The sequence below is a fragment of the Mauremys mutica genome, chromosome 2 (genome assembly GCF_020497125.1).
Source record: "Mauremys mutica isolate MM-2020 ecotype Southern chromosome 2, ASM2049712v1, whole genome shotgun sequence".
NCBI lineage: Eukaryota > Metazoa > Chordata > Testudines > Geoemydidae > Mauremys > Mauremys mutica.
This window is the reverse complement of record NC_059073.1, coordinates 221,713,676-221,741,333: the sequence shown is the minus strand read 5'-3', so window position 1 is coordinate 221,741,333 and position 27,658 is coordinate 221,713,676. Positions and strand designations below refer to the sequence as shown.

At 39.6% G+C, this 27,658-nt stretch overlaps 1 protein-coding gene across 1 annotated transcript in view; it reads left to right on the top strand.

The window, feature by feature from the left end:
- CMC1 (C-X9-C motif containing 1) overlaps positions 1 to 27,658 on the top strand; it is a 72,007-nt gene that overhangs the window by 282 nt on the left and 44,067 nt on the right. Inside the window, exon 2 of the mRNA XM_045007277.1 lies at positions 20,983 to 21,075. Within this exon, the coding sequence (XP_044863212.1) occupies positions 20,983 to 21,075 (93 nt within the window). The remainder of the gene's footprint in view (positions 1 to 20,982; positions 21,076 to 27,658) is intronic.

Genomic DNA, 27,658 nt, shown 5'->3' with positions numbered 1-27,658 from the left:
CTGCCGCCTCCTCCTCCTCCTCCTCCTCCGCCACCGCCTGCCCGTGCCGCTCCGCTCCGCTCTCACCGCCCCGAGGTGCGCTGTGGCACCGGGAAAGCCCCGCGCCTGCCCTGCGCGCCTCGGGGGTCGCGGTGGTGGGAGGGAAGCGTACAGGTAGGCTGGCCTGTGGTGCTGCCGGCTGACGTTAAAGGTCACGCTGAATGAAGGGCGCCCTGGAGAGTGAAAGTGACCCTGCTGTTTGCCCCGCCCTGGGGCCATGTGGCCCAAGCTGGGTGCTGGTATGAGCTTGCTCCCTCTCCCTGCCTGGGATTTTGATGCTATCGTTGACCCTGGTTATACTAGCCCTGTGATTTGCAACCTGTTCTACAGCAGGACCCCCATCCCCAACCTAGAAATGCAGGGAAGGCAGCTCTGGCATGACCTCTTGACAGGGCTGGCTTTAAAGTCCTATTCCACCAATTCCCCCGAATCGGGCCCCACGCCCAGTGAGAATCCCTTCCCTGGCTAGAGGCGCCTTTTTAATTTTTACTCACCTGGCGGCACTCCGGGTCTTCAGCGGCACTTCGATGGCGGGTTCTTCGCTCGCTCCGGGTCTTCGGTGGCACTTCGGTGGTAGGTCCTTCAGTGCCACCGAAGACCTGGAGCGAGTGAAGGACCCGGCACCAAAGTGCCGCTGAAGACTCGGAGCATTGGCCAGTAGTACAAGCCCCATGTGTTTTTGAATTTTTTTTTGTTATCCCTGCCGGGGCCCTGTTGAAACTGTTCGGATTGGGCCCCGCACTTCCTAAAGCCAGCTCTGCCTCCTGATACCAGCCTGTGGCTCCCCTGCTGCCACCCCGCTTGGCTTTCACTTGCCACTGCCAACAGTAACAACTGGGGTCAAGTTTTAGCGTAGACAAGGTGCTGGCAGATGCCTGCCTTTTAACCACTGTGCTGTGTAAACCAGCTTTGGGTGGGGTTCGATGACTAAGTGGCTGAAATGTTGTCATCTGGTCTAGGTTAGTATTCCTATTGCTCCACCAGAGGCAGGGGTACTGGGGAATGTGAGGGGGAATATTGGGTGAAAACACAGTTGATGACTAAGTGTTTGTCTACACAGGAAAATTATGTTGATACAAGTTAAGGTATGAATTTAAACCTATATTGTTATATTTAAACCAATATAGTTATACCATAATAAGCCCCCATGAGGATGCTCTTATTCTGGCATAAGAGGGCCTTTTCTCAGTTTAGTTTATATTGCTTGGGAAGAGGTTTAAGCTAAACAAACAAAAAGCCATTTCTTATACTGGAATAATAACTTCCACATGGGTTTATTTTGGCATAACTATATTGGTTTAACTATATCAGTATAAAGCTATGCCTACAGTAGAAGTGCTTTACCAGCATTGTGTGTGTGTGTGTGTGTGTGTAGTATATTTCGGCTTATACTGGCAAAGCACTCCTAGAGTAGACACAGCTAACCCAGCAAACCTACACTTTGTACTGGTATAGTAAGGCCACCACCCACAAGTAAAATAAGTAATACTGATAAAAGTGTAGAATTGTTGGTATAGCTGTGTTTTCAGTAGGAATGTCTATCAGCACAGCTGTGTTGGTCAGGAATCACACTTCTTCACACCCTGCTCTGACTGATGTAGCTATGCTGGGAGAAGTCTGTAATGTAGACCTAGCTTCTTTGGCAAAATTTTCCTGTGTAGAAAAGCCTTAAGACCTTGTCCATGCAACAGAGTTCATAGTTCTTGCTAGAAGTCTGACTTCCCATGCCCTACTTTTAGTAAACACATAACTATAAATCAAGTTTAAACAGCAGAAAGCACAGTGTAAATAGGTTATAAGCACGTTATAAAAATTGCTGTACTCTTCTAGGTGGTGGTAGTGTGTGTTGGTAGAATAATGCTGAGAAAAAAAAACCTTTGTCACGCACATTGATCATAGGAAATGTTTTAGAAACTAGGTAGGAACGCCCGTGTTTAAGCATTGTTGCTGGCTCAGTTTCAATTATGGTATGATCGATGTATGTGAAAAAAGGCCAGTCCCAGGAGTTAGCATTCAGCAGCACTCCACTGCTATTTATATACATAGACACATAATTTTTTAAATGAAGAATCAATGAAAATGGTGATATACAACTATATCTTCATTGTTAGATTAATAAAATTGTTTCTTTGCATTCATCAGTAATAAAAACCTGCATTTGATCTGTCCTTATTCTACAGTTACACAGATTGGATGACAGTGAACACATTTTAGAATGCCTCAGGCTGCAGTTGGGGAATTGCTATGCTGTAGGAGCCCAGGCCCTGGATTCAGCTGTTATGCAGTGTCACCACATATTGCTACCTCTCAGTATATTGCTATTTTGTTTTCCAGTATCTCTGCTTTACTTTTTTTTTTTAAATAAAACTCAGGCTATGTCTACACTACTCTGCAGTTTGGACTATAGGGGTGTGAATAGCAATGTGGACTAAAGTGCTGCGGTGGAACTCCCCTGTGTGGACACTATGGGCTTGGCTACACTTGTGAGTTACAGCGCAATAAAGGAGCCCCGGGTGCACTAGCTCACTACCCATCCACACTGGCAGGGCACATAGAGTGCTCTGACTCTGCGGCAACAGCGCTGTTGGTACTCCACCTCGGTGAGTGGAATAACATTTGCTGTGCCCCCGCTGGAGCGTCACGGCGCCAGGGTGGATGAGGTGTTGCATTACTGTGCTCTGATCAGCCTCTGGAAATGTCTCATAATCCCCTCAAGTCAAGTGGCCACTCTTCTCATTGTTTTGAACTAGCCGTTTGAAAGCTCTGTTTCTGACAGCAGGCTGCTTATCTGCTCTGAGACAGATAAGTGTGCTCTGAGACAGATTAGTGTGGAATGCTGTGTGTGAGAGAGAGAGAGGCGGGGCGGGGAGTCCTGCTGCTGTCTGAACTTACAAGATAGCATGCTGACATGCTCTTTCCCCAGGGCCGGCTTTAGGACATGCAGGGCCCAATTCGAAAGAGCTGCCGCCGAAGATAGCGGTGGCAATTTGGCGGCAGCTCAATCAGTTGCCACTGTTTCCGGTGGCACTTCGGCGGAGGGTGCGGGGCCCGATTCAGTGGAATCGCCCTAAAGTCGGCCCTATCTCTCCCCCCACATACACACAACACACTCCCTGTCACACTCCACCCCCATTTGAAAAGCATGTTGTAGTCACTTGTATGCTGAGATAGCTGCCCATAATGCACTGCTCCCAATGCCGCTGCAAGTGCTGTAAATGTGGCCGCGCAAGCAGCTGTCGGTGTAGACAGACTACAGCGCTTTCCCTACTGCGCTCTCTGAAGGCAGGTTTAACACACAGCGCTTTACATCTGCAAGTGTAGCCATGCCCTATGGGTGTGAATTAAAAGGTTTCTACTTCGTATTAATATGAAGAGGACTGTGTTAACATGAACTAACAAGTCTAGTTCTTGTCCACATGGGGAAGTTACAGTGCAGCACTTTGGTCTGCACTTCTGTTCATTCTCCTGTAGTCCAAAATGCAGGCAACATAGGCAAGCCTTGAGTCGCTGTTTGTTAGGTTGTGAAGAGAACCTCAAAATGTGAACCAGATGTAACCGGAGCAAAGATATCTCTATGAGTTTGCAGAGAGACTGGAGCAATAACTGTGAGAGGTGTGAACTGCCCCATTCATTTCAGTGTGTTAACTCAGATCCCAATGTGGTACTTTAAATGTTAACATAGTTAATTATTTAATTTTCCATGTAAAAACGGAGATTAATGTTTTAATGAGCGATGTCTCGTTTTAGTGCCACAAGTACTGGTTGTGGTCTGTCTATATCACTGCATATTGTTTTCCCCCATTAAGAAGAAACTAAGTCCAACTTGCCCAGCAGAACCCACAGATGTATTGAAGCCCTTCTGAGGGGGAGAAAAGCTCAAGGAGCCCAGTAGAGCTCCAATTGCAGCACAATCATATTTTGAACGACTGCATAATTTGTTGTGAGCAGCGTCTCATTATGGTGACTTGGAGGGGTGGAGTTTGTTTTGTATGCAGAGCTTGAAAGAATATCATTGCCATTTTTTTCCCCAGTTCAACCACTGTGTGAAGTGATCTGCTTACACAGAATTTTTTCAAGGGAGACTCTTACCTTTGTTGATAGTCATGCTGCACTTCAGTATTAGGTTCTGTTAGCAAGTCTCTTTTTAGGGACTCAGTTTCTCATTATACACTTGCAACCAGCCCTCTACAAATCAGATTTTGTAACACTCTAGTACGGGGGTGGCAAAACTGTGGCTCACGAGCCACATATGGCTCTTTTACCGTTAAAGTGTGGGTCGCAAGCTCCCCCATGCCGCCACCCACTTCTCCATCTACCAGATTGGGGGGGGGGGAGGAGCTCAGGACCACTGCCTTGCAGTGGGGTGGTGGGTTTGGGAATCTGCTGGAAGGGATGGTTTTGATTAGCTGGGGTGGTGTTTCATGGACTGTTTTGGGAACTGCCCTGGGAAATAAGAGAACAAACAAGTGATATAAATACCAGGGACAGAGACTAAAATGGTTTGGAATGCTGAATAGTTTAAAAAGATTCTTCACAGCTGAAAATAATGTAACCCAGAATTCTCAACCTTTTCCGTATTGGAATCATCTCCCATATAGCAATATGTGAAGAGAAGGCTGGTCACAACCAAGTGTGTTTTGAGCATTTAAATATTATTATATAAATAGTACATATTTACTGTGGGCAGCCTTGATTTTTAATTTTTTTGTGTGTGGCTTGTAATCAGCTATTCAAGGTGGTTGTGCTTTAGAGAAAATGGAAGGCTGTGTAGGTGCAAGCAAAGTTAAGTATGAACTAGTTAGGCACATAGCTAAGAATTTCCTCTCTTAGGCCTTTCTCTTGTTTCTAGGCAAAAATAACAGGATTAGGTTCCTCTGTACTCGCTTCCTTGCTCTTAATTTTTAAAACGCATGCACACCACTCCTTATCTGTGCTGTGAAAGAATATGCTGTAGGAGGGCTCTCTTATTAAGCAGCATCTTACTAGATCTTGAAAGAAATATATTAGTGACAAAACTATCTAAAAAAATAAAGTATCCTTGAGGTTTTGGACTTAAAGGGTCTAACACTCAAATAGTTCTTCAGACAGGATTTCTTTGTACAAAAAAGTATTTGGAATTTGGAATTATCATCAATAAAAGCCACCGATAAAATAAATGGCATAAATCATAAATAATTATGTATGTTAGGAATGAAGTGCATACAACATTACTCTCAGTCACTGATTGGATTTATTGTGTGGTGATACCTAATCCAACAATATCCCATCTTATTTATATTTCTGATTTAGTGCTGATGCCGTTAAATAGTTTGGTTTCCGTTTCCTGCAAGTTAGTTTTTCTGTTTATCCAGATGCTGTTTGTTTTTGCTTTTCACTGGGATGTTAATTTTATGCTACATTCTCATTTTGTTCCTGTTTTCTTTGTTTTTCATAAACATATAGCCTTTCTCTTGAAGAGTTAGTCACTGCTTTAAAAGGCTGTATTCCAGGTTGTCTGTTAGTTTCCATGCCTGTTAGGAGCAGTATGGCTTCATGTTTTATGTACACCAGTGAATTCATATGACTTGCATGCCTCCTTTTCTTTTCCAATTATGCTGTCATACTTGGGACGTAGAGCATCTTGTTCATATTTTCAGCTGCACTATCAAACCATTGTCTTGTCTTTGGGGAGTTCTAAATGCCATGTTCTGCCAAGAATTTCTCATCTGGGTCTGGTGATGAGCTAATAAATGCAACAATAACTGTGGCAAGTGTATCAAGGGTATATGGATAATAGGGATGTTACTCTTGGGACTGCCGTTCTGGCAAGAGAAGCTGAAGTGTTCAGGTTTGACTTCAGGAATGTTAAATAGTGTTGTACCTGGGACCTGATCTGCACTGATGCTGTCATTTTATTCTTGCTGTCGTATTTGTTTATATCTGTTGACTGTAATATCACCTATGTAGAGTGTGTTTCTGTGTCATACATATAACACAAAATACGTTAAAAGGATTTTAAGTTACAAAGAGAAAAGTTAGCAAATGTCAGAATTAAGTTGCCCATGCTACCTTAATTCTGTCTCCTTGTGAATATGCATTATGATAGTATATGATCATGTAATTAAACATAGTTTTTTTCCACAGGATACCTGCCTCATTTGATGGATCTGTTAGCATTTGAGATTTACTTCTGGTCCCAGTGTACTCCATGATCCTGCTGTCCAGCCTGTCTTTCTGCTCCCTATCGCCGCTCCTCATGGAGGCAAGAAGAGCAGAGGGGCCAAGGAGGCAGTGTGAGAATGGAATTACATGGTGGAGACCTGTTCCAATGCTGTACTCCCTATAGGTTCCGTGCCATGTGTGTGGCTGGTAGGCTGGATGGACAGTCTTTTTCCAGGCTGCTCATGCAAACTTCAGCCAGCCACTTGACATTCCTCATCACCTCTCAGCCTTCAGGAGGGAGTCCTGACCTGACAGATCTGAGCAACTCCATCAGCCTCGGACAGCTGTTGATTAACCTGATCAGATGGGACTACTCACAGTAGTAACCATTATGCTATGTAGTAAATGCTTGCAGGATGACGCCCTTAATTATTTCCTCACTATTAATAAGAAGCAAATAGAGAATGGCTTCAGCTCTGGCAGTTCTGTACTCTCTGGATCATAAAGTTGTCTTGTCGTAGAATCTTCTTTGAAGTATGTTTGGCTGTATTAGTTATTAAGCAGATACCTGGGTATCTGAAATCCACATAATTAACAAAAATATGGCACTTTGCCTTGTCTGCCTTTCCTTTTCTTTCCAAGTGTTATAGTATTGCTGAAACTGATTTCTGATTTACTGCAGTGTAGCCATTGTGGATTACTAGCAAACATGCTTGTCAGTATTCTTATAATCCAGTACTGCCATATTGCAAGAACACATGAGCCCCAAAGCAAAATGTAAGATAACAAATTCAGCCAGTGAAAAAGGTGAAAATTGACTTCGAGGTGATGATAGAATGGTGAGAAGTTAGAGCTTCAGAAATTTTCCCTGGTGTTGTCATCCTTGTACTCTATCTTAATTTGAATTGATGTGAATATAGGATAGAGAAATCTCAAAATCTGTAACTTTTTTAATACAAATATATATACTACCATCAGTTTTAAGAAAATCCTAAATATACTGCTGTATAGAGCAACTGCACTAACCAGACTGTTTAAAATTGTTGTTTAATTAGGATTTCAGGGTTTTCATGTCAAATTTACTGTTAAGAACTTAAGGATGGCCATGCTGGTTGAGACCGAGGGTCCATCCAGCCCAGCATCCTGTCTGCCAACAGTGGCCAATGCCAGGTGCCCCAGAGGGAGTGAACCTAACAGGTAATGATCAAGTGATCTCTCTCTTGCCATCCATCTCCACCCTCTGACAAACAGAGGCTAGGGACACCATTCCTTACCCATTCTGGCTAATAGCCATTAATGGACTTAACCTCCATGAATTTATCAAGTTATCTTTTAAATCCTGTTATAGTCCTAGCCTCACCACCTCCTCAGGCAAGGTGTTCCGCAGGTTGACTGTGTGCAGTGTGAAGAAGAAATTCCGTTTATTTGTTTTAAACCCACTGCCCATTAATTTAATTTGGTGGTCCCTAGTTCTTGTATTATTGGAACAAGTAAATAACTTTTCATTATTCACTTTCTCCACACCACTCATGATTTTATATACCTCTATCATATCCCCCTTTAGTCTCCTCTTTTCCAAGCTGAAAAGTCCTAGCCTCTTTAATCGCTCCTCATTTGGGACCCATTCCAACCCCCTAATCATTTTAGTTGCCCTTCCTGAACCTTTTTAATTGCCAGTATATCTTTTTTGAGATGAGGAGACCACGTCTGTATGCGGTATTCAAGATGTGGGTGTACCATGGATTTATATAACAACAACAAGATCTTCTCCGTCTTATTCTCTATCCCTTTTTTAATGATTCCTAACATCCTGTTTGCTTTTTTTGACTGCCGCTGCACACTGCGTAGACGTCTTCAGAGAGCTATCCACGATGACTCCAAGATCTCTTTCCTGTTTAGTTGTAGCTAAATTAGTCCCCATCATATTGTATGTACAGTTGGTGTTATTTTTGTTCGTTTTGTTTTTATATTTTTAGGTAATGAAATCATCAACATTTAATTAGTAAAGAGCAAGCTACTTAGGAGCCCAATCCTGCAACATTTATATACAAGTGGGCCCTCTGAACCTCATAGGATTACTCACATGCCTAAAGTTGCTCACTTAGTAAGTGTCCGCAGAATTAGATCCTAAGATCCCAGTTCTGCAATGAGCTCTTCACAAGTAGACCTCTGTACTCAATGGAGCCCCACCACCTTCAGTGGGACTGCGGGTAGAGTTCACTGCAGAATTGGGGTCAAAGGCCCCAGCCTTGCAGCCGGATAGCACATCGGAGGACCTTTACACTCACATGGAGCCCTTCTGACTTCAGTGTGGCTCTCTGTGGGTACACCAATCCTCCCACAGGCTGTAGGATTGAGGCCTTGCTGTGTCAACTGTGTATTCAACTAATGTTCAAACATAAATGATTTTTAATGATTATCTATTGTGGGGTGAAAAAAATCCTAACTTTAGAAATGTCATTTTCATATTCCATATCTTTAAGAAATCTGTGTAATCTATTCAGCATATTCATTTAAAAAATCTATTGTACCCCATTTTTTGCAATATTAATTACTATCAGTAGCAGAGACTTTTAAATACAATTTACATGTTTTTAATCGTGTGTGTGTATATATACACATACATACATATACAAATTACATGAAAATTATAATTTTGTAACACCATCGTGCAGTTCCCCTCTCCTCCAATGTTTTAAAACAATTAAATATGGTAAATTCTCCAACATAAGATCTGACACACTAATTGGTAATTTTAAGACTATAGGCATAAAATAGTAAACAGGAGATTAGAATTTTGGAGGAACACATTATTTCCCTCAAGGGATAGCAAGACATACTCCTCCTTGTACATTCAAAAACACTGTAATGAGAATATTAAAAGAAATCTGAGTTGTTTGGTAGCTTTAAAATCCCCTCCCCCTAAATTTAAATATGTTAATACTGCAGATTATGTGTTTTAATAAAAATAGAACAGGAAGGACGTATCCACTAGTATGTCTGTATTTAATGTACTATCACTTTTATCAATAAACCATGTATTAAAAGATTTTTAACTAGAGCATAGTAGCAGTGGTTAAAAAAGCAACAAACAAAGCTCTGGGCTGAAACACAATATTGAGTCTTATGATTCAGGAATTATTTTAACTGAGTCAGTTAATTAGGCAAAAGCAAAAATTTATCTAAAAAGCTTGTGTAACTCAGCTAAAAATGGAACAATTTTAACATAAAGTAGTTACTATATTTCATAATTTATTCATTTTAAATGATGTATATACTATGTATTCTTATATATAAAATATGAGATGCACACACACATGTCAATTAAGGGAAATGGCGTGGGAGGAAGATGAAGGCAAGCCCTTCCTCCCAGCTTTATAATCTAGAGTTTAAAATGTGATGCGTGTTTGTGGGGAATTTTTCCATTTTTGTTCTTAACAGGTAAGCAGGAAAATGAATCTTACTTCTTTTAGTGCAGCAGTTTTTAAAGTCTGTCACTTTGTAATTAACCTGTTTAGCATGCTTTGATCCTTGGATGGCTGCAAGAATTGGATGAAATGCAGCTTGTCCTCCGGAAAACTAGCTGCTGGCAGATGTACATCTTGGATGCCAGCCGATAGGAAGCAGGGAATGGAAAGGTGTGGAAACAGTGTCACTTACCTTTGTGCTACAGTATTGCCAAGCCCAGGCATTCAGCAGTCCTGACCCAGGTCCCCAAAAAATAATGAAATTGACATAAAAACAGATTTTTTAATACAAATAATGGTTGGTTTCTTTATTACCTTTATTGCTTTTTGAACATTTTACGGTTCATGTTATCAAGCTTTTCTCTGCAACCTCAAATATTACAAACTTACTTATTTTTAAAAAATGAAAGCTGAAATTTGCACATCATCAAATGAGTTCAGGAACTGGGGCTTCAAGAAAAGTCCCAAATATTAAGACTCATGCTAAAATCATGAGAGTTGACAACACTGGCATTCTCTTTCCTCATTCCTCTTACCATGATACAAAGTCATCTAAAATATTCAAAACACTTCTCTGGTCCTCTTGTTTCCTCCTAGAGATTAATTGACTTAGTTTTCTCCATTCTGTTTATCTTTGTCAGCCATTTTTGGCTGACGCTGTGAACTCTTAATTTCATTGTGAGTGAGAGAGTATTGTTAGAATTTCCTCTCTCTTTCTTCCTTCCTCCCCCGCCCCTTTTACCATTCGATACTCCAGTAATGAGGACCATATACATACTTGCATAGACGGATCAATATTTTCTTCTCATTTGTCCTTTATAGGAGCAAAGGAAAGAAAGATGTGAGGTTACTTAAACAGCAGCCCATGAAGCCAGTTTTAACTAAGCAGGAAGAAGACAACAGTTAACAAGATGTATTTCCAATAACACACCTTCTCTTCCACCTCCAAAACCCTGCCAGCCGGAGGTTGATAAGAAAGGCAGTGATAGGTTGGGGGGCCATCAGCAAGGTCCAGGGTCCACACCCTGGTAAGTTGCTCCAATGCAACCACAGCAGCCATGAAATGGGGGAGGGTATTGATGTTTATTAGGATGCTGTTCTTGCAGGATCTTCATTGTCATAACCAAGGGGAGTAGTGGGGGCAAAAGACATATCTGGCTTTAAGACTAAGCTTGATAAGTTTATGGAGGGGATGGTATGATGGGATAACCTAATTCTGGTAATTAATCAAAGATCAGTTGCTAAATTATCAGCAGGTAAGTATGCCCAGTGGTCTGTGATGGGATGTTAGATGGGATGGGATCTGAGTTACTACAGAGAATTCTTTCCTGGGTGCTGGCTGGTGAGTCTTGCCCATGTGCTCAGGGTTTAACTGATTGCCATATTTGGGGTCGGGAAGGAATTTTCCTCCATGGAAGATTGGCAGAGGCCCTGGAGGTTTTTCGCCTTCCTCTGCAGCATGGGGCACAGGTCATTTGCTGGAGGATTCTCTGCAGCTTGAGGTCTTCAAACCACAATTTGAGGACTTCAGTAGCTCAGACATAGGTTAGGGGTTTGTTATAGAAGTGGATGGATGAGATTATATGGCCTACATTGTGCAGGAGGTCAGACTAGATGATCATAATGGTCCCTTCTGACCTTAAAGTCTATGAGTCTATAACAGCCTTTGGCTAGTAGTAGTTGTCTAATAAATGTGACGGTCCCCTTTACTTTAGTTGCTAGAAGCAAAAAGAAGCTTTATTTTGTCTCTTCTTCCCCCCTCAAGAGCCTTCTGACTATTGCAAAGGTCCCCTCTACAGTATTCTTTCCTTTGTAGCTTCCTGGCTTTTGTGAGGAGGGAGGGTGGGGGATGTTACCAGTATGCCATGTTTTGTGAATTCCATGTGGTTTCTATTCTTCTCTAGAATTTAGTCCTGATACTCTGGTTCTTGTTGATGTATCTATTTCCTGTCCCGTCCCGTCCCCCCCCTTCATAAAAATAATGAAAACCGTTAAACCAAATGGCTATGGCTCTTTGCCATCCAAGGCAATAAATAGTTTTTGCAGTTGAGGCTTTTAATCAACCACAGAAGATTATTATAAATGTTGTCTTGTGCATATGACAAGAGAACCGTTTCAAGCAATGAGATTTGACAAAACTGATGGCTCTTCTTTTGTGAAGAACGTTATGTGCCTGCTTAGGTGTTTTGCTGAATAACGTTAGGCCCTGATTCAGCAGTACATCTGCTTTCCCTCTCTAGAATTAAAGGGAGTCCCTTCCTTTAATTCCTTACATTGTATTCTCTTCCAGTCTAGGCTATAGTTTCTGTGTCTCCTTTCTCCCCTCTACACATTGACTTTATTTTTCTTTGTCTCCCTTCTTTCGTTTACCTCTTTACTTTTATGCCCTTGCTCTCTCCTCTCTCTTTCTCTTACCATCTCTCTAGGTGAAGTAGTAGTGCTTGGGTCCTCTGTTGAAAGGAGCCAACACAGTTTCCCTCAGGTGAGGGAGCCAACGGTGCCACTCACCACTCACCCTGTTTTTGAAGCTCTGGTATTAGTTTTCTTAATTTCTGAGTATGTATGGTTAGCTTGCTGCAGTTTGTTTCATTTACGCTATTGTGGGATTTCCCATGTCCCTTTGCAAAGGAAACATATAACGCAAAACAATAATATGTTGTCATAACATAGTTATGAACGGACTGTTCTGTAATGAACTTGTTAGAATAAAAAGTGATGTCTGGCTCTCAGTGTTGAACAGTAAACTCGCAAAATAGGGAGCGTTTTCTTTGGGAAGGTGTAATACTGTTGGAAATGGCAAAAGGCACTGCGGACTTAACAGCATGGGTTGTGACTCTACCTTCAGGTATCCCCTTATGAAGTCCTGCATTTCATACATGGCAGCAGTTGTCACTGACTTTCTGGATGTTAATGGTCTTCTGAGCAAACAAGGCTTAGCGAGAGTGTGGGTACAGTGTGGGGGAAGAGGTGAAAGGAGTGGAAATGAAGTGATCTCAGAGGGCATAACCTTTTTGATGGTAAAGCTCACTGTAGTTATTGCTGGCTATTCTGTGTGGTAACTTGTGACCAAGATCACAATCTATCTTTTTATTGTATTTGTCAGACTTAAAGTGGAAAAACTATTTACATTACATATCAAGTGAATATTTTTTCTAAGCATTGTTCAACTGATTTTTATTTTCTTAACTGCTATCTTGCTTGATACTAAAGTGGTTAGTATTGCCTTTTGGTCACTAACTTGTCTAAAGTGCATACTGTATCACACATTGGTGCAGATCCTCAGCTGGTATAAGGTGTCCTAAATCAACTATGATAATTTACACCAGCTGAGGATCTGCCCCAATAGGTTTACTGTGTTGGAGGATGTACTGTATAATGGGGTAGAACTGGAGACAGAGGTCTGTGTTGTATGTCTAGCTCTGCTACTTACTTGCTGCATGACATTTGCAAAGTTACTGAATGCCTGGTTTGAAGATCCTGCTGGGCTTAGGAATGAGATAGGCAGCTGTGTCCATGCCCACTGTCAGAAACATAGGCACGTAGGGGACTTTTAACAATGGAAATTTGGACACCTCAGGACTTTAGGCACTTCCATGGTTAGGTGGCAGATGAGTGGAGGTTTGAGGATCTCGGTGTTGGATTTAGGTGCCTCAAGTGGTAATTACACATGTAGGTCCTTTTGCAGATATAGCCCTGTCTATTTACCAGAGTCCAATACAGAGTGACAAGGGATACAGCTGGGGAGATAGTCAAAATTGTGCACATGTCAATTTACTGAGAAGGACTTGTTGATCAGTGTTGTCACAACTTTCATTTCCTGTTCAAAGAAAACAACTTCATTTTCTAATAGAACAAAGAGCTAAATATTATGGCATAATGTGAGTAAGATTGGAGTAACGTGAACGAATTATTCTTTTGAGTAAAAACAGTTTTTCAAGTGTAATAGTTATGACAATCCTTTCTCTTAGACCCTGTCACAAAATATGAATTAGGTGTGTTCTCTTAGATACTTTAAACTGCCACCTTTTCTACCTTTATACTCTAACTTAGGCCATCCTTGGTATACACTCAATTTGAGCACCAAAACTAAATTGGTTTAGGGAAATCAATGCAACCCCTTGGTGCAGACACTCAAATTATGGGTTAAGAGTCTCCAGATCTAAGGCTATGTCTACACTACCGCAGTAAGTCGACCTACGCTATGCAACTCCAGCTATGAATAACATAGCTGGAGTTGATATACCTTAGGTCGAGTTACCACAGGGTCTACACCGCAGGGGGTTGACAGGAGAAGCTCTCCCGTTGACTTATTTTACTCTTCTCTGGGGTGGATTTGATTTAAATCATGATTTAAATCACTAGTCAGGAAGACTCGATTTAATCATGGATTTCTAAATAAAAGTGCATTCTTGTTGGTTGTTATAATCTTAATACATATTCTTCACAACTCAGATAGATGTAGGTTTCATTTTTAGAAGATACACATTATCCATTTTTTAAATGATTTATTTTGAAAACTTTTCAGATTAGTTTTACAGCTATATCAGAAAATAAATGATCGTTTGGTTATTTCATTTACCAAAGATAATTGAAGCAGATATTTATTAAGTCATTGGGAGGTGAACTATCTCCAATTCAACAGGTTAATCTTTAATATTTGGAGGATTTTCTTGCCATGCTGTATTAGGAGGCGAACATCATCAGACAGACATTTAAATTGTTGTATTTAACTGAAACAACAATGTTATGTATTCTGGATTTTTTCTTTAACAGTAAACATATAATATTTTAACAAAACAAGCATATGAATTTTTTAATTTAGTTAAATATTCAAGTTGGTTTTTGTTAAAATTGTTTTTAACTAAAATATTTAAATGAAATAGTTTTTTTAAAAAAAACAAAAATTAAATTGACTGTTTCAGCCAGGTCAACGTGAGAAACTTAAAATATTGGCTTCTGTAGCTAACTCAGTCGTCTTCACCTTCATTTTTCTGTTTGTTCATAATCTGGAAAAGAAAAACAAGCTTTCTTGCTTTTTCAGGTCCCAACCAATTTCTCAATTTGGAATGAATTAGTCCAAAGGAAGAAATTCTTCTTTCTAAACTGGCAGAAGAAGCTACTGCTGTTAAAAGTGAAATTATCACTTCAATGGTCTCTGAATCTAAGTGCTTAAGTGACTTCCACCAGTTCACTGGTGTGACTTCCTTTAAAACATCATCAGCAAACATATTTCCTGAATGGTTCACCATTAGCTCTGAAGTTTATTATAGTTGGCATTATGGAGGGATGATTGCTGGATGTCCATGTCATAGTCAACTCTTCTTCTTCAGCAGTTAAGGTTTGAGCCTGGTACCGAGTATTGGGAATATTTGCAAGAAAATGAGCTGGAGATAGTGCTTGTCTCATTCGTTTTTTTTAATGCTTGTAATTTAATTCTGTCATTGCATATTTCTCTTTTTAAGATCTCACTCAGTTCCTTCCACATTTCAACAGCGTCAGCAAAAAAACAGCAATTTCCCTACATTTTGTTCAAGGCTACAGAAATAGGCTTCAGGGTACTCAGCATGTGTTCAACTTTTCTCTTAAGCACAATGTTGAGAACTTTGGCTGTGGCAGTGCCATCTATTTTTTCACGATTTTGTTCACAAACTGTCATCAGATTAGGTCAGTTCTTGATATAATGCTCAAAAGTGTTCACTACTGAGTTCCATTGCATTGTGGAGAGTTAACTTGGTTCCTCCCACTATTTTCAGAGCAGCTGCTGCAAAGTAGTTGTTACGGAAGTATTTTGCAGTTTCAACAACATTAGCCTTTAATTTCTGGAATACTGAAGTTTTTTGCTAGGAGGTGCATCAAATGAGCATTGCAGTCGTATGTTATTAGCTTGAGACTGTCTTCTAAATAATTTCTTCTCATCTTGGACACATTTGTAGCATTGTCTGTAGTATGCAGCTTGGTCAGACATTTGAATTTTTTTTCACAGTTTGTTATAGCTTTTACTGCTACTTCTTGTAAGTATTCCCCTGTGTGTGCATTTCCTAATGTATCAGTTGTTTCTGTAAGGAAGACGTTCCCTTCTTCTGTTGTCACACAAGCACATACAACGGGATCATTGTGGACATTGCTCCACCCATCAAGATTCATGTTAACAATTTCACCCTCTAGACCTTTTGCACACTGCTCAATTTCTCTTTCATACACTTTATCCAGCAATTTGCCTGCAACATCTGCTCTGTTGGGTGAACTGTATCCTGGTCTTAATGACTGAACCATGTTAATGAAGTGTGGGTTCTCAGTCATACGGAAAGGAGAGTTTGTTGCATAAACAAACGGGGCAATTTTTTCATCATTTTTTGTAATCAGCTGGTTTTTATCACAAACTTATTTGGTTGTTTCTGGATTATGGAGATTTTTTTTCTCCTTTTGCTACAGGTGGCTATGTGACATACATGATGTGACTGAAACACTAGCATTGGCAGATAACTCTGAAACTGTAGACAATGATGGCGATCTTGAAGGTGCATAGTCTTCAGAATCCAGTATGTTGAGGATGGATGCTCCTAAACAAAATAAGTCAGTGCAGTTATTTTATTATTATTACCATACTGCTCATTTAGTATTACTCATTGCCTTCACTGACACTCAGTACTACTTTAAAGGTGAAATTGTAAGAGGAAGATCTGCCTATTTCAGCTATTTATTTTTTTATCACAACTGCATCTAAAATTATAGTACCATAGAATAACAACTATCATTTTTACTCAAACATGAGAATTCAAGAATAGTCCAGAAGGAAGACGGGCAGTCCTTAAGAAAGAAGTATGAAATTAAAAAGTTTACCAACCTGAAGATCCCGCATGTTCAGACATGTTCCATTCATCATCTTCAGGGCAGCTTCCTCCTGAGAAGGAACACTTCTCATGATGCTGTTTCATTCGGGTAACCAGGCCTTGCATTTCTTTGTTGCACTGTTTGCATTTTGCACTCATGCCTGTCTTACCCACAGGTAGAGGAACTTCATTAAAATATTCCCAAACTGGGTCTCTCTTACCGCCTGCTGCCATTATAGTTTTCCCTTCTAATGAGAGAATGGTATGGTAGATCTACACTCAGAAAGACCTCAAAACTTCTGGAATATGCTGCTCAAACAGTTTCACTTCTGTTTCTGCTGCCTGTCCCTCCCTTCTCACATTGATCTCCATACTACTTCTTCTTGTCTAGATCTAGTCCGCCCCCAACAATCTTCTATTCATTGAACTTTTTGAAACTTTGCACTTTTAGAGAGAGGTAAGGGATTGACTCTGTACACAAATTTGCAGAGGGACAGTAGGGTTGAGGTCTGTTATTTCTCACCTCTATATTTTATTTATTTATTGTATGTATGTATTTATTTAAAAACATTTTTGCTGTTAACAAGCATGGTATCTCTGGAGATACAAATCCATAGTTTGAGAACTGCAAATGAAGCATCTCTGATGGTATCTTCTAGACTGAGCACTGAGTCCCATTGGGTAGATAGAAAGATTAACCTAAATAATCTATACAGAAGCCCCTGTAACCTCATAAGATTGGGTCCCTAATCCATGAACTGTTGGAACTCATTTACAAAAAACTTTTCTTAAACATTATATGAATATATTGTCTCATACTATAGAATTAGAATTTATAATCCCTATTTCATGATGAGATATCTTTGAGCTATAATGTATCTTACTTAAAACTATCTTCAGATAGGCTTTTTCCTCCAAAAGCGTTTTTTATTAAAAAAAAAAATCTGATTTAAATGAAAAAAAAAAAATTTTTTTAATCATTGATTTTTATCCACTCTGCTCTTCTTGTCGGGGGGTAGAGTACAAGGGTCGATTGGAGAGTGATCTGCTATTGATTTGGCAGGTCTTCACTAGACCTGCTAAAACGACCACAGGTGAATCGATCTCGGAGTGTTGATACTGGCTGTAGTGTAGATGTAGTCTAGGGGACTGCATGGTCTACAGATTTATTTAAATAGGTGCTCAAATTGTGTGTAGATAAGGCCTTAAGTTTTTATTGGAGAGAGCACAGACAAGTGATTTAACTGTCTTTGTGCAATGTCCATGGAACTTAAAAATATGGAAACTGCAGTTTAACGTCAGGTTGACTTTGAAATTAATGACACCAAGAGAACAAGTTGTGTAATCAAGAAGAGACGGACCCTAACAGAATGAAGGACTAGTTATATAGGGATCATGCCCTGAAAAGGAGGGTGAATAACACTAACATATCTCAAGTATCAGAGGGGTAGCCGTGTTAGTCTGGATCTGTAAAAGCAACAAAGAATCCTCTGGCACCTTATAGACTAACAGACGTTTTGCAGCATGAGCTTTCGTGGGTGAATACCCACTTCTTCAGATGCAAGACTTGCATCTGAAGAAGTGGGTATTCACCCACGAAAGCTCATGCTGCAAAACGTCTGTTAGTCTATAAGGTGCCAGAGGATTCTTTGTTGCTTTTACTAACATATCTGTCATTAGTTGGTACATTTCGTAGTCAATTAATATACAGCAGCTATGTTTATTGGTTTGTCCTATGTCTTTGGCTTAATAACTCAAGTGTGTGTGTGTGTGTGTTTACTGTAGTTCTATTTAAAGGTTGAATCTATAGACTTTTAGTGATTCTTTGATCTCACGTGATGATTTTAGGATTTTCCTTTTCCTCTTTTCATTCATATGCAGCCAACACTACATAACTGTGGTCACTGTATTAAAGTTATAGAGTTTAAATGTAGTACGTAACAAGAATTTTTAACAATTAATTTGATTGCTGGCAGTTCAAAAATACTACGTGGAGCAAAGCCAGATAACATAAGTGGCCCTTAGTGGTCATTATCTCCTCCATGTTTGCTGCTGTGTTGAAAAGGGGGAGGGATAGCTCAGTGGTTTGAGCATTGGCCTGCTAAACCCAGGGTTGTGAGTTCAATCCTTGAGGAGTCCACTTAGGGATCGGGGCAAAAAATTGGTCCTGCTAGTGAAGGCAGGGGACTGGACTCGATGACCTTTCAAGGTCCCTTCCAGTTCTAGGAGATTGGTATATCTCCTATTATTATTATTATTTTTTAATTTAATTTGGGGAATCATAATTAGACCATTTAGCTTTCCTGTGGCCTATAGAAAAAAAGGAGTTTTTTATTTGTTTGGGTTTTTTTTAAAGGGGAGGGACAGGGAGAGAGAGAAAAGACTTAGAAAGCAGAGGGAATACTTGTTCTCCTAGGGAGAAATCTTGGAGCTATTGATGTCTATGGAAGTTTTCCCATAATGCTTGAAGTTACAGATTTTATTCAAATTTGAGACACTGGGCCTTGATTCTCCATGGCTTTGCATTTGTATAGTTATTTACAACTGTACAAAGTGAGTATTAAACACTATAAAATCAGAGTTAGTACTGAGAATGGTACTGACTTGGTAATATTTTTTTGATGCTGAAAAGGGCTATGTTGCTTCATGTACACTTTATCCAGCAGCCAAATGTTACATTGATAGATTTTGATTGGTTGAGACTTGTCTACACATGAAAGTTAATTGAAATAATATGACATATGAATTGATAGCAAATTAACTATTCATGATTAATTCCATGAGTGGATGTTCCTATTCCAGAATAAGAGTGCCTTATACTGAATTAGCTTAATCCACTTTCAAAGTGGAGTAGTTAATCAACAATAGGTATTCCAGAATAATTTCCCATGTAGACAAGACCAATTCATATTTCTATCTGATATAACTTTGCTCATGGTGCCTAAATATCACTTTTGTACTGAGTAACATTATAAATGGTCTCTATATAGAATAATAATGCTGGTATACGAAACAAAGTTAAAATTGAGAATATTGATTTAGCTAAAATATTAGCTGTAATGGTGATCTTTGTCATGAAAACTAGAACATAAACTCAAATCAAAATAAAGGGTTTTCACTTCCCTCTTCACCTCTGTAGAAGGTTGTGTTGGGGGTTGTTTTTATGCCTGCCCTAGAACTCCAAGGTAAGAGTGCTTTGTGAGCAAAAGGATAACTCTCTTTATCTTTGATTCTGTATATTGCTATATTATAACCCTCTGTTTCATTGCCAAATTCCCACAGTAATATCACAGATTCAGTACTCTGTTACTGCATGGTGTTAGCAAACTTCAAGAGATTGTGAGAGAGGAATGAGGGGAGCTTTTGACAGATGTTGATCTCTGTATTGCCCTTTAATCTACAAAGTAACCAAGGATTCTATCTGAGAAGTAAATTAGTTGATATTTGAAAATCTGTATAATATGATGTTTGATCAAGGATCCTATTCTTGAATACCTCATTTCACTTCTTTTTCACTTATATATTCTAAATCAGATGCACTCACTTGGAGTATGAGCACATCTGGGAAGTATAACAGTGTAATGTGAGTTTTACTGTTCTGGTGTTCTGAAAAATAATCTGTGCAGACTGAGAATTGTGCATTTAAGGAGACAGACTATGATGGTCTATAGAACAATGGTGGACAGTAGGCTTTTCTTGACAAATCTCTTTCAGTTAGTCACTCAAAGATTGAAAAGTGTATCTCTGCTTGTTAGATGAATGCTAATGTCTTTTTCAATTTGGGGATGAAAAGGAGTATAGTATTACTAAATGGTGTATGTTGAATTAAACATGGTCTGAAATGCTATTTTTATTTGGAGATCTGAATTCCATCATCAAAGAGAGTCAAATAAACATTGAGTTCCGGTCATTCGTATTTATTCCCGTTGATTAAATTAATCCAAAAAAGGAGATTTTAGGTTAAGCAGTCTTTTTAGAAAACTAATATCATTAGAAGAGTAAACACAGTGAATTGAAACACAGTTTAAAGTTGTGTGTATGTTACATTTCTCCACTCTCAATGATCCTGAGTGAAAAATCCACAGAATATACACAATGATGAAGTATGGAAGTAAATGTAGAAAATAATGTTCTGTTTCAATTTACTAACTTTTTTCTGAACTACTATGCAGTTTATCTTCAGACCATATTGAAAAGCTAGCTAATAAGAAATAGACACCAGCCTTGCCAGCAGTTGTTTCTGGTTCCTTATGCACAGTAAATAATACCAAAACAAAAAAAGTTTGGAGAATATTCATATTTCTATCTGATATAACTTTGCATCTTTTATGATAATCAGATTAGTTTGCCTCTTAATTTTAATATCTTCATGTGCGTCTCCTACCTCACTATTCTTTTGATTTTGTGCCAGATTTAGTGTGTCATCTATAAACAGTGTTATGTTGTTTCTGCAAATAGAAATATGGCTTTCCTTAAAACATAGAAATGTTTTTGCTCTCTTGCAGAGGAACCTGAGCTGAGACATGTAGAAAAAGATGTGTTAATTCCAAAAATCATGAGAGAGAAGGCAAGAGAGCTATGTTCAGATAAAGTGCAAGGTAAGATTCAAATATTTATCAGAAGACTGGACTTCAATCCTTCACCTCAGTCAAATCGTCAGTGAATTATTATGTATGATTTGCTTCTCATCCATTTTCTGTGAGACCACTATTGTAGCTTACAAAATGTCAAGACTGGCTTTAGTTGATTTACAGTGTAAACTGTTTACCAACATAATGTGTTACAAGGCACTTGGATAGAAGCTGAGTTAGGCTGAGGGAAATCTTTCCAAGCCTTTGTCTGGAGGGTGTGATGGAAGAGGAAAACATCAGCAATAGCTTCCCCAAAACAATCTCTTCAGTGTTCCTTTAGTGAAAGTGGAATTCCTACATGTAATCGCTTTACAAGGGGGCTTCCCGGCGGTAATATTACATACCTCTGTTTAAAAGAATGTTTCTTGCAGATGTTCTCTACTTTCCATGTGCCTTGGAAAAATTAAGTTTTGACAGATGGGAAAGAGAGAGGAATATTTTCTCGTGCTAACAGTTGGATTTATTTTTCTATGACAAATATTTTTGGGTGGTAATACTGGGTAATAGTTATAAAGCAAATTTTTCTAGCTATTTCTTTTGCTAAGGGAAGGGAAGAACAGGAGCCAAACCCCGGCTTGTGTGGGTAGCCCGCAGAGAGATTCCGCAAAGGCTGCAAACTGGGGGAAAAGAGGGGATAAACGACGGACAGTGAGACCCATGAGGGAGGGGGTAGGGAGCCTGCCCCCCAGAGAGCCTGAGCATAGCTCTGATATACAGTACATCTGGCATGAGTGCTCATGATGTGAGAGAGAGAGAGAGAGAATAGATCTGAACAGAGAGAGCTGTAACAAGTTCTGTAACAAGAAGGAATTGACTAGGAGGAGACCCAAAGAAGAATGCATTCTGCAAGGAGCCCTGGGAACCCATGAGTTAGATAAAGATTACACACAACTTATCCAACTGTGCTGGTGGAGAAGTAGCCTGGTCTGATTAAGGGGAGAGAAGTAAACATTAGAATATAAGAAATGAATAGGGTAATGGATATCTCAAAAACAAAAACAACCCCAAAGCATGCACAGCCACTCTCTCAGTAGATAGGATATGCAAGAAAATTAACTTTCAGAACCTGCACTAGTGCTACAAAGATATGGACACACCAGGGGAAATACAGCATTGCTTTAGGACATGGAGAATCATGGCAGAGGATATGTGGCCACTCTTGGAATAAGTCTTCTCCGGAGTCCAGTTGATCAAAACAACAGGACAATACTTTCTGAGGTGATGTCCCTTTTAAAGTAAAGAGGTTCCTTTAATGGAGCATGGCAGTTATGAAAAAACAGTTGAGAAAAGGAAAGGAACTGGCACAGGCCTCTCACCTCTGTCAGTTTGGCCAAACACCTAACCTGAGGAGCTACTCTGTATGTGTTTTGGAATTATAGGGAAAAGAGGAGGGATGCTCTAAGAAGTGCAAGAAGAACCCAAGTTCTGCGAACAAGAGAGGAACTGAGAGTACGTGCCAAAGGGAAATGGGATCATGTAATGAGTTGGTTCCAAATCTGTCAGGATTTATCTTTAGAAATGAAGAAAAGTGTCACAGAAAGAGAAAGTGAGAGTTCAAAGTAAAAACTTTTCAAACCCTGTTAAAGTATGATTGATGATACCCTCACATTACGCCAACATAGTAATTCAGTATGTTTGTGATATGAGTTTTTTAGGGTTATGTTTCACTCATGAACTAGTTGTCATGGGGTGATTTTTAATATGTTCTTCCCAAAGAGGGATATCAAGAATATTTCAGATAGGAGCTGCTTTGCATTGTTTTCTTTTAGTTAATGTTGAGTGTTGGGGATAAACCAGAGAAATGATGATTTTGTAGAATTTGCTCCATGTAAAATAAGGCAAAGCTTCAATTACAAATAGAACCCTTCCCCCCGCCCCCCCCAGTATAGCTTCAGAGCCCCTGTAGTACGTCCAGCAGCTCCTCCTTTACTTTCTTGCCTTTATAAGTCATAAAATAAAATGCTAGAAGAGGTGTATTTTCATTCTCATCGTTAAACAAAACAAATATAATCTATTTAAAATTAATATTTTCTGTGGGGGACTAGTTTTTGTTTTTAATTCCATTGTGAAATTAGTTATTGGACAGAAGTGTGCCTTGTAAGGAGAGGTGCTAATCAGAGTAAATAGTACTCCTTGTAATAAAAAAGAAAGCATAAGCTCTATTTGAACAGAAATTGTATCATCAAGCACTCAAAAGTCCTCATGTATGTATTAGAGAGACAAGGTGGGTGAGGTAGCATCTTTTATTGGACCAGCTTCTGTTGGTGAGAGAGAGAAGCTTACACAGATCTGGTCTTCACATCTGGGAAACTTACTCAGAGTGTCACAGCTAAATACATCTTGATCTGAATCACAGTTAAACTGATGCCCCATCATGGGGTTATCAGGCATAATGTTTTTGGAGTTGCCATCTTTTGAGAGAGAAAAAACAAGGTCCTGATTGCATTTGTAGTTTAACAGCTTTTTGTAAGAGTAGTGGCATCTCACCTGGCCATGTTTTAATTTGGTTAATTACATTTGCATATCTAAATGTCTCTCTCACCAACAGAAGTTGGTCGAATAAAAGATACTACCTCACCTACCCTGTCTCTCTAATATCCTGGGACTGTCACAGCTACTGACACAGCTATGACTAAACTGCATATCTAAATTTCTGGCATTGAAGAGTTTGGCATTGCTAACACTGTTTTGACTGCTGTGTATCTCTCCAGAGCTGGCTACGTTTCAATGGTGGGTTAAAGTGATCCCTATATATAACTGAAAAGAATGTTTCTGGTGAAAGGTGCTGTATGAATTAATAAGTAATACTGTTGAAAAACTATTTTACAGCTAAGATGTTCTGACTGTCAGAAATATACATAGGTACATTCTCTAAACCTGGTCACTAATGGTACACTCTAGTGACCAACATCCATCAGATAAAGTAGTTAAATCTATGGGTTTATCATCACATTGAATAGAAATATATTCATAATAGAACATTATCACACAAGTATTGTATCTTACTTTGAAAATAAATCCCTCATCACACAAGTACCATTAGGGAAACTATTTTCATGCGATATTTTATTTCACTGACATTGTAAGCAATAGCATATGACATGGAAATTATATAAGATCGGCACACCTCTGCCTCAATGCATTCTGGGTATCATACAGAAATCAGTGATTTCAGAAGACTCTTTAATATGACTTCAGCTATTGCTTTTATAAAAAATGGTTTTCTTAAGCAAAACACTCTTTTTTTCTTAAATTGAAATTCAGAACAAATTTTAAAAGCTAATTCTACAACTTAAAATGTTTAAAATGTTTTTCAAAGTTTAATCACTACAGATTTTAGAACCCATTAGCACCCAAAGTCTGTAAGTGATATTGGAAATGTTATATTTGCTTGTAGCCACTGAAATTGACAAGAGTTCTAACAACTTCAGCTGCCAATCCCAATAGTTCCTGGGACTTTGAAGCCTGTTTTTTGTCAGAACAGGAAGCACCCTCAGAAATGGTGTTAGAACTTTTATAAATTTCAGTGGCTGCAGTCTGTGAACTGCTATACCATTTTCTGACGATCACTTATTGTACAGCTAAGACTAGATTCTGCACTGTTATATTTACACCAGTGCAACAGAGACTAGAATTAAGTCCTTAGGTTCTTTGGCCTGGTCTACCCTGGGTGGGGATCGATCCAAGTTACCCAACTTCAGCTACATGAATAATGTAGCAGAAGTTGATGTACTTAGATCGACTTACCGTGGTGGCTTCACTATGGGGAGTCGACTGCTGCTGCTTCCCCATCGACTCTGCCTGCGCCTCTCGCTGAGCTGGAGTACAGGAGTCGACAGGAGAGCACTCGGGGATCGATTATCGTGTCTAGACGAGACACGATAAATCGATCCCCGCCAGATCGATTGCTGCCCACGGATCCGGCCAGTAGAGAAGACATACCCTTGGAGTTTGAAATTCTTTAACTTGGTGGCAGGGATGGACATAGAGAGTTCTAAAGACAAAAGTATTTGAATAGTTATGTGTGTAGGATATGTATTATATATGCCTACATTTTGTGGTATTTATTGGGGGGGGAAGGGGGTGTCCATCTTGAGAAAACTTACAGGGGCCTGATTTTCAGAAGGTGGATGCCCAGCTCTTAAAATCAGGCCTCTGTTGCCGGAAACTGAGAACCCGAAAACTGTCAGCATCCAAAGTCATTAGTTCCTTTTGAAAATATAGGCCATAATTCATATCATTTGTATGTTGTATAAAACAAAATATGGACTTCTTTCTCGCTCCCAGTCTCAAGGGGCAACAGTCAAACTTTGTCCCTGCATTTTCAGTGTTACTCTCTTGTACACAGCCACTATGCCACAGATAAGAAATAGAATCATTTTTTGGTTGCAGTCCACTTCAAAACTGTGAGTTCAACAAGCTATGAGATATTGAGTATAGGTGACTATGTAATTATGATGCATAAGTAATAATCACAGTGTTAAGTTAGGAAACTGCGCTAGAAATAAACTTTTTGGATGCAGATCCAGCTAGCAACAGACTAATCCATCCAAACCTGATTTCTGACAAGGCGTTCTTCCATTAGCAAGGTACACTCATGAATATACGCAGACAGTTTGGATGATGTTGGGTCCTGCTTGTATTGACAAATTTTGAAGATTGGACATGTGATTAGTTTCCACTTCAGAGTGTTGCTGGAAACCCTATTGCATGTCTGACTTGGACTACTGAAATTAGAATTTTCTTTGCCTACCACAGAGGCTTGGCTTTGTGAACTGGACCTTACATTAATTTTTGTGAGAGGTTAGAGCAGTGGTCCCCAACCTTTTTCGTCTGGCGGGCACCGGACGACGAGCCACCGAGGACTGTGGCCGGCGGACAACCATCTGCCGAAATGCCGCCGAGAAGCGGCAACATCAAGAGGCCTCACTGCTGAAGTGCCGCCGAAAATCAGCGGCATTTCGGCGGTGACACCTCTTGATGATGCTGCTTTTTGTGGCATTTCAGCAGCGATGCCTCTTGACGTTGCCGCTTTTCGGCGGCATTTCAGCAGATGCTTGTCCGCAGGCCAGTATGCAGGTGAAGATAGATGCCCCAGCAGGCGCCATGGCGTCCGTGGGCACTGCGTTGAGGACCACTGGGTTAGAGTTTATTTTTCTGGAAAAGGGGAGAAAAGGAGTAGTATCACAGGAGAAGATGTGAGGAGATGTTTCCACCCATTGTGATCTTAAGACTTTCTTGGGACAAACTGTTATAATGTGAAAAATCTCAAAATGATTTCTGTGGTCAGTAAAAAGTGTATAATTAGAAAGAGCAACTGTAGATCCATATGGCTGAATAAACTCTTAAAAACACTTGGCAGTGCTATCAAAGAAGAGTTAGGAAAGTGTTGCTGGCAAAGGGCATTTTCTAATTCCCCTCCCCCAATTTCCCTATTAGCCCTCCTCTGCCCAGGGCCCATATTGATACTTAGTGAAGATGATGGGATGCAACACTACTGCAGGCTTCCCTACAGTAGAGCATGGTCAGTGTCAACCATAGTTTTAGTTATATGCACTTACTCAACAGTCCTGTCACAGGGATAATTTCTGTCCCTCTAGGGGCCACCTGCTCCAGACCATGACCCTTGTACCTGACATATCAAGACCCACAAAAGGAGAGCAGTTCCTAAGCTTGGACAACACCGTGGTGCTGTATATTTAAATGCCCAAGGACACCTTAAGTAGCACTTACTTCCATATAAATAAGTGGCTTATTATGTTCTCTTACAAGAAATGTAGATAAGAAAATGTGTGAAATACTTAGTAGATCTTAGCTTGATGCTATTCACTGGCATTGCTCATTCTCTTTTGTAATAAAGAGGACCAAGTTCCATTAATCAATTCAAATACTCTCCAGGTGTTGGGACAAATTAACCTGTTGGTTCCTGCAGTCAGGGTTCTGAAGCACAGCTGACATTTGTTGGTTGGTCCATGACTGACAGCACCAAGAGTTTTTTATGATACATTTGCCCAAAGCTAGCATGTCTACAATTTTATTGATCATGTTTCTCTTGGGAAAATTAAAGCTATATAATGACTTTAAAGTTAAGGAATACACTATCCATTATCATAAATGGAATTTGCTCACTTGCCTTGTGTAGTGGTGAAAATGCATTACTAAAACTGAATTGTTGTATAATCATTAAAATAGAAATGTTGGAACTATTCAGGAACTATTTAGATTATTGGAACTATTTAGATTATTCAGTAAACTGAGTAACTTGCATAGCAACATCAGACATTGAGGCGGATAAAATATCTAGTTAATTATTTAATGAAAACTGAGCCAGCTGACATTGCCACTTTTTGATTATTCAGCTAGAGCTCTTTCTCCCCCTCTCGTTTTTTTTCTTTGTTTTTTTTTATCTGAAGTTGCTCATTTGTTTTTTTGACTGGTTGGAAGACACATAATTGAGATTAGGATGCAAAGTCTGGTTGGCTAAATTAGACAAATCATGGATTATATGATTGGTATAGCCTTCCATGTGAAGGTGAAAAGAGTATGCTGT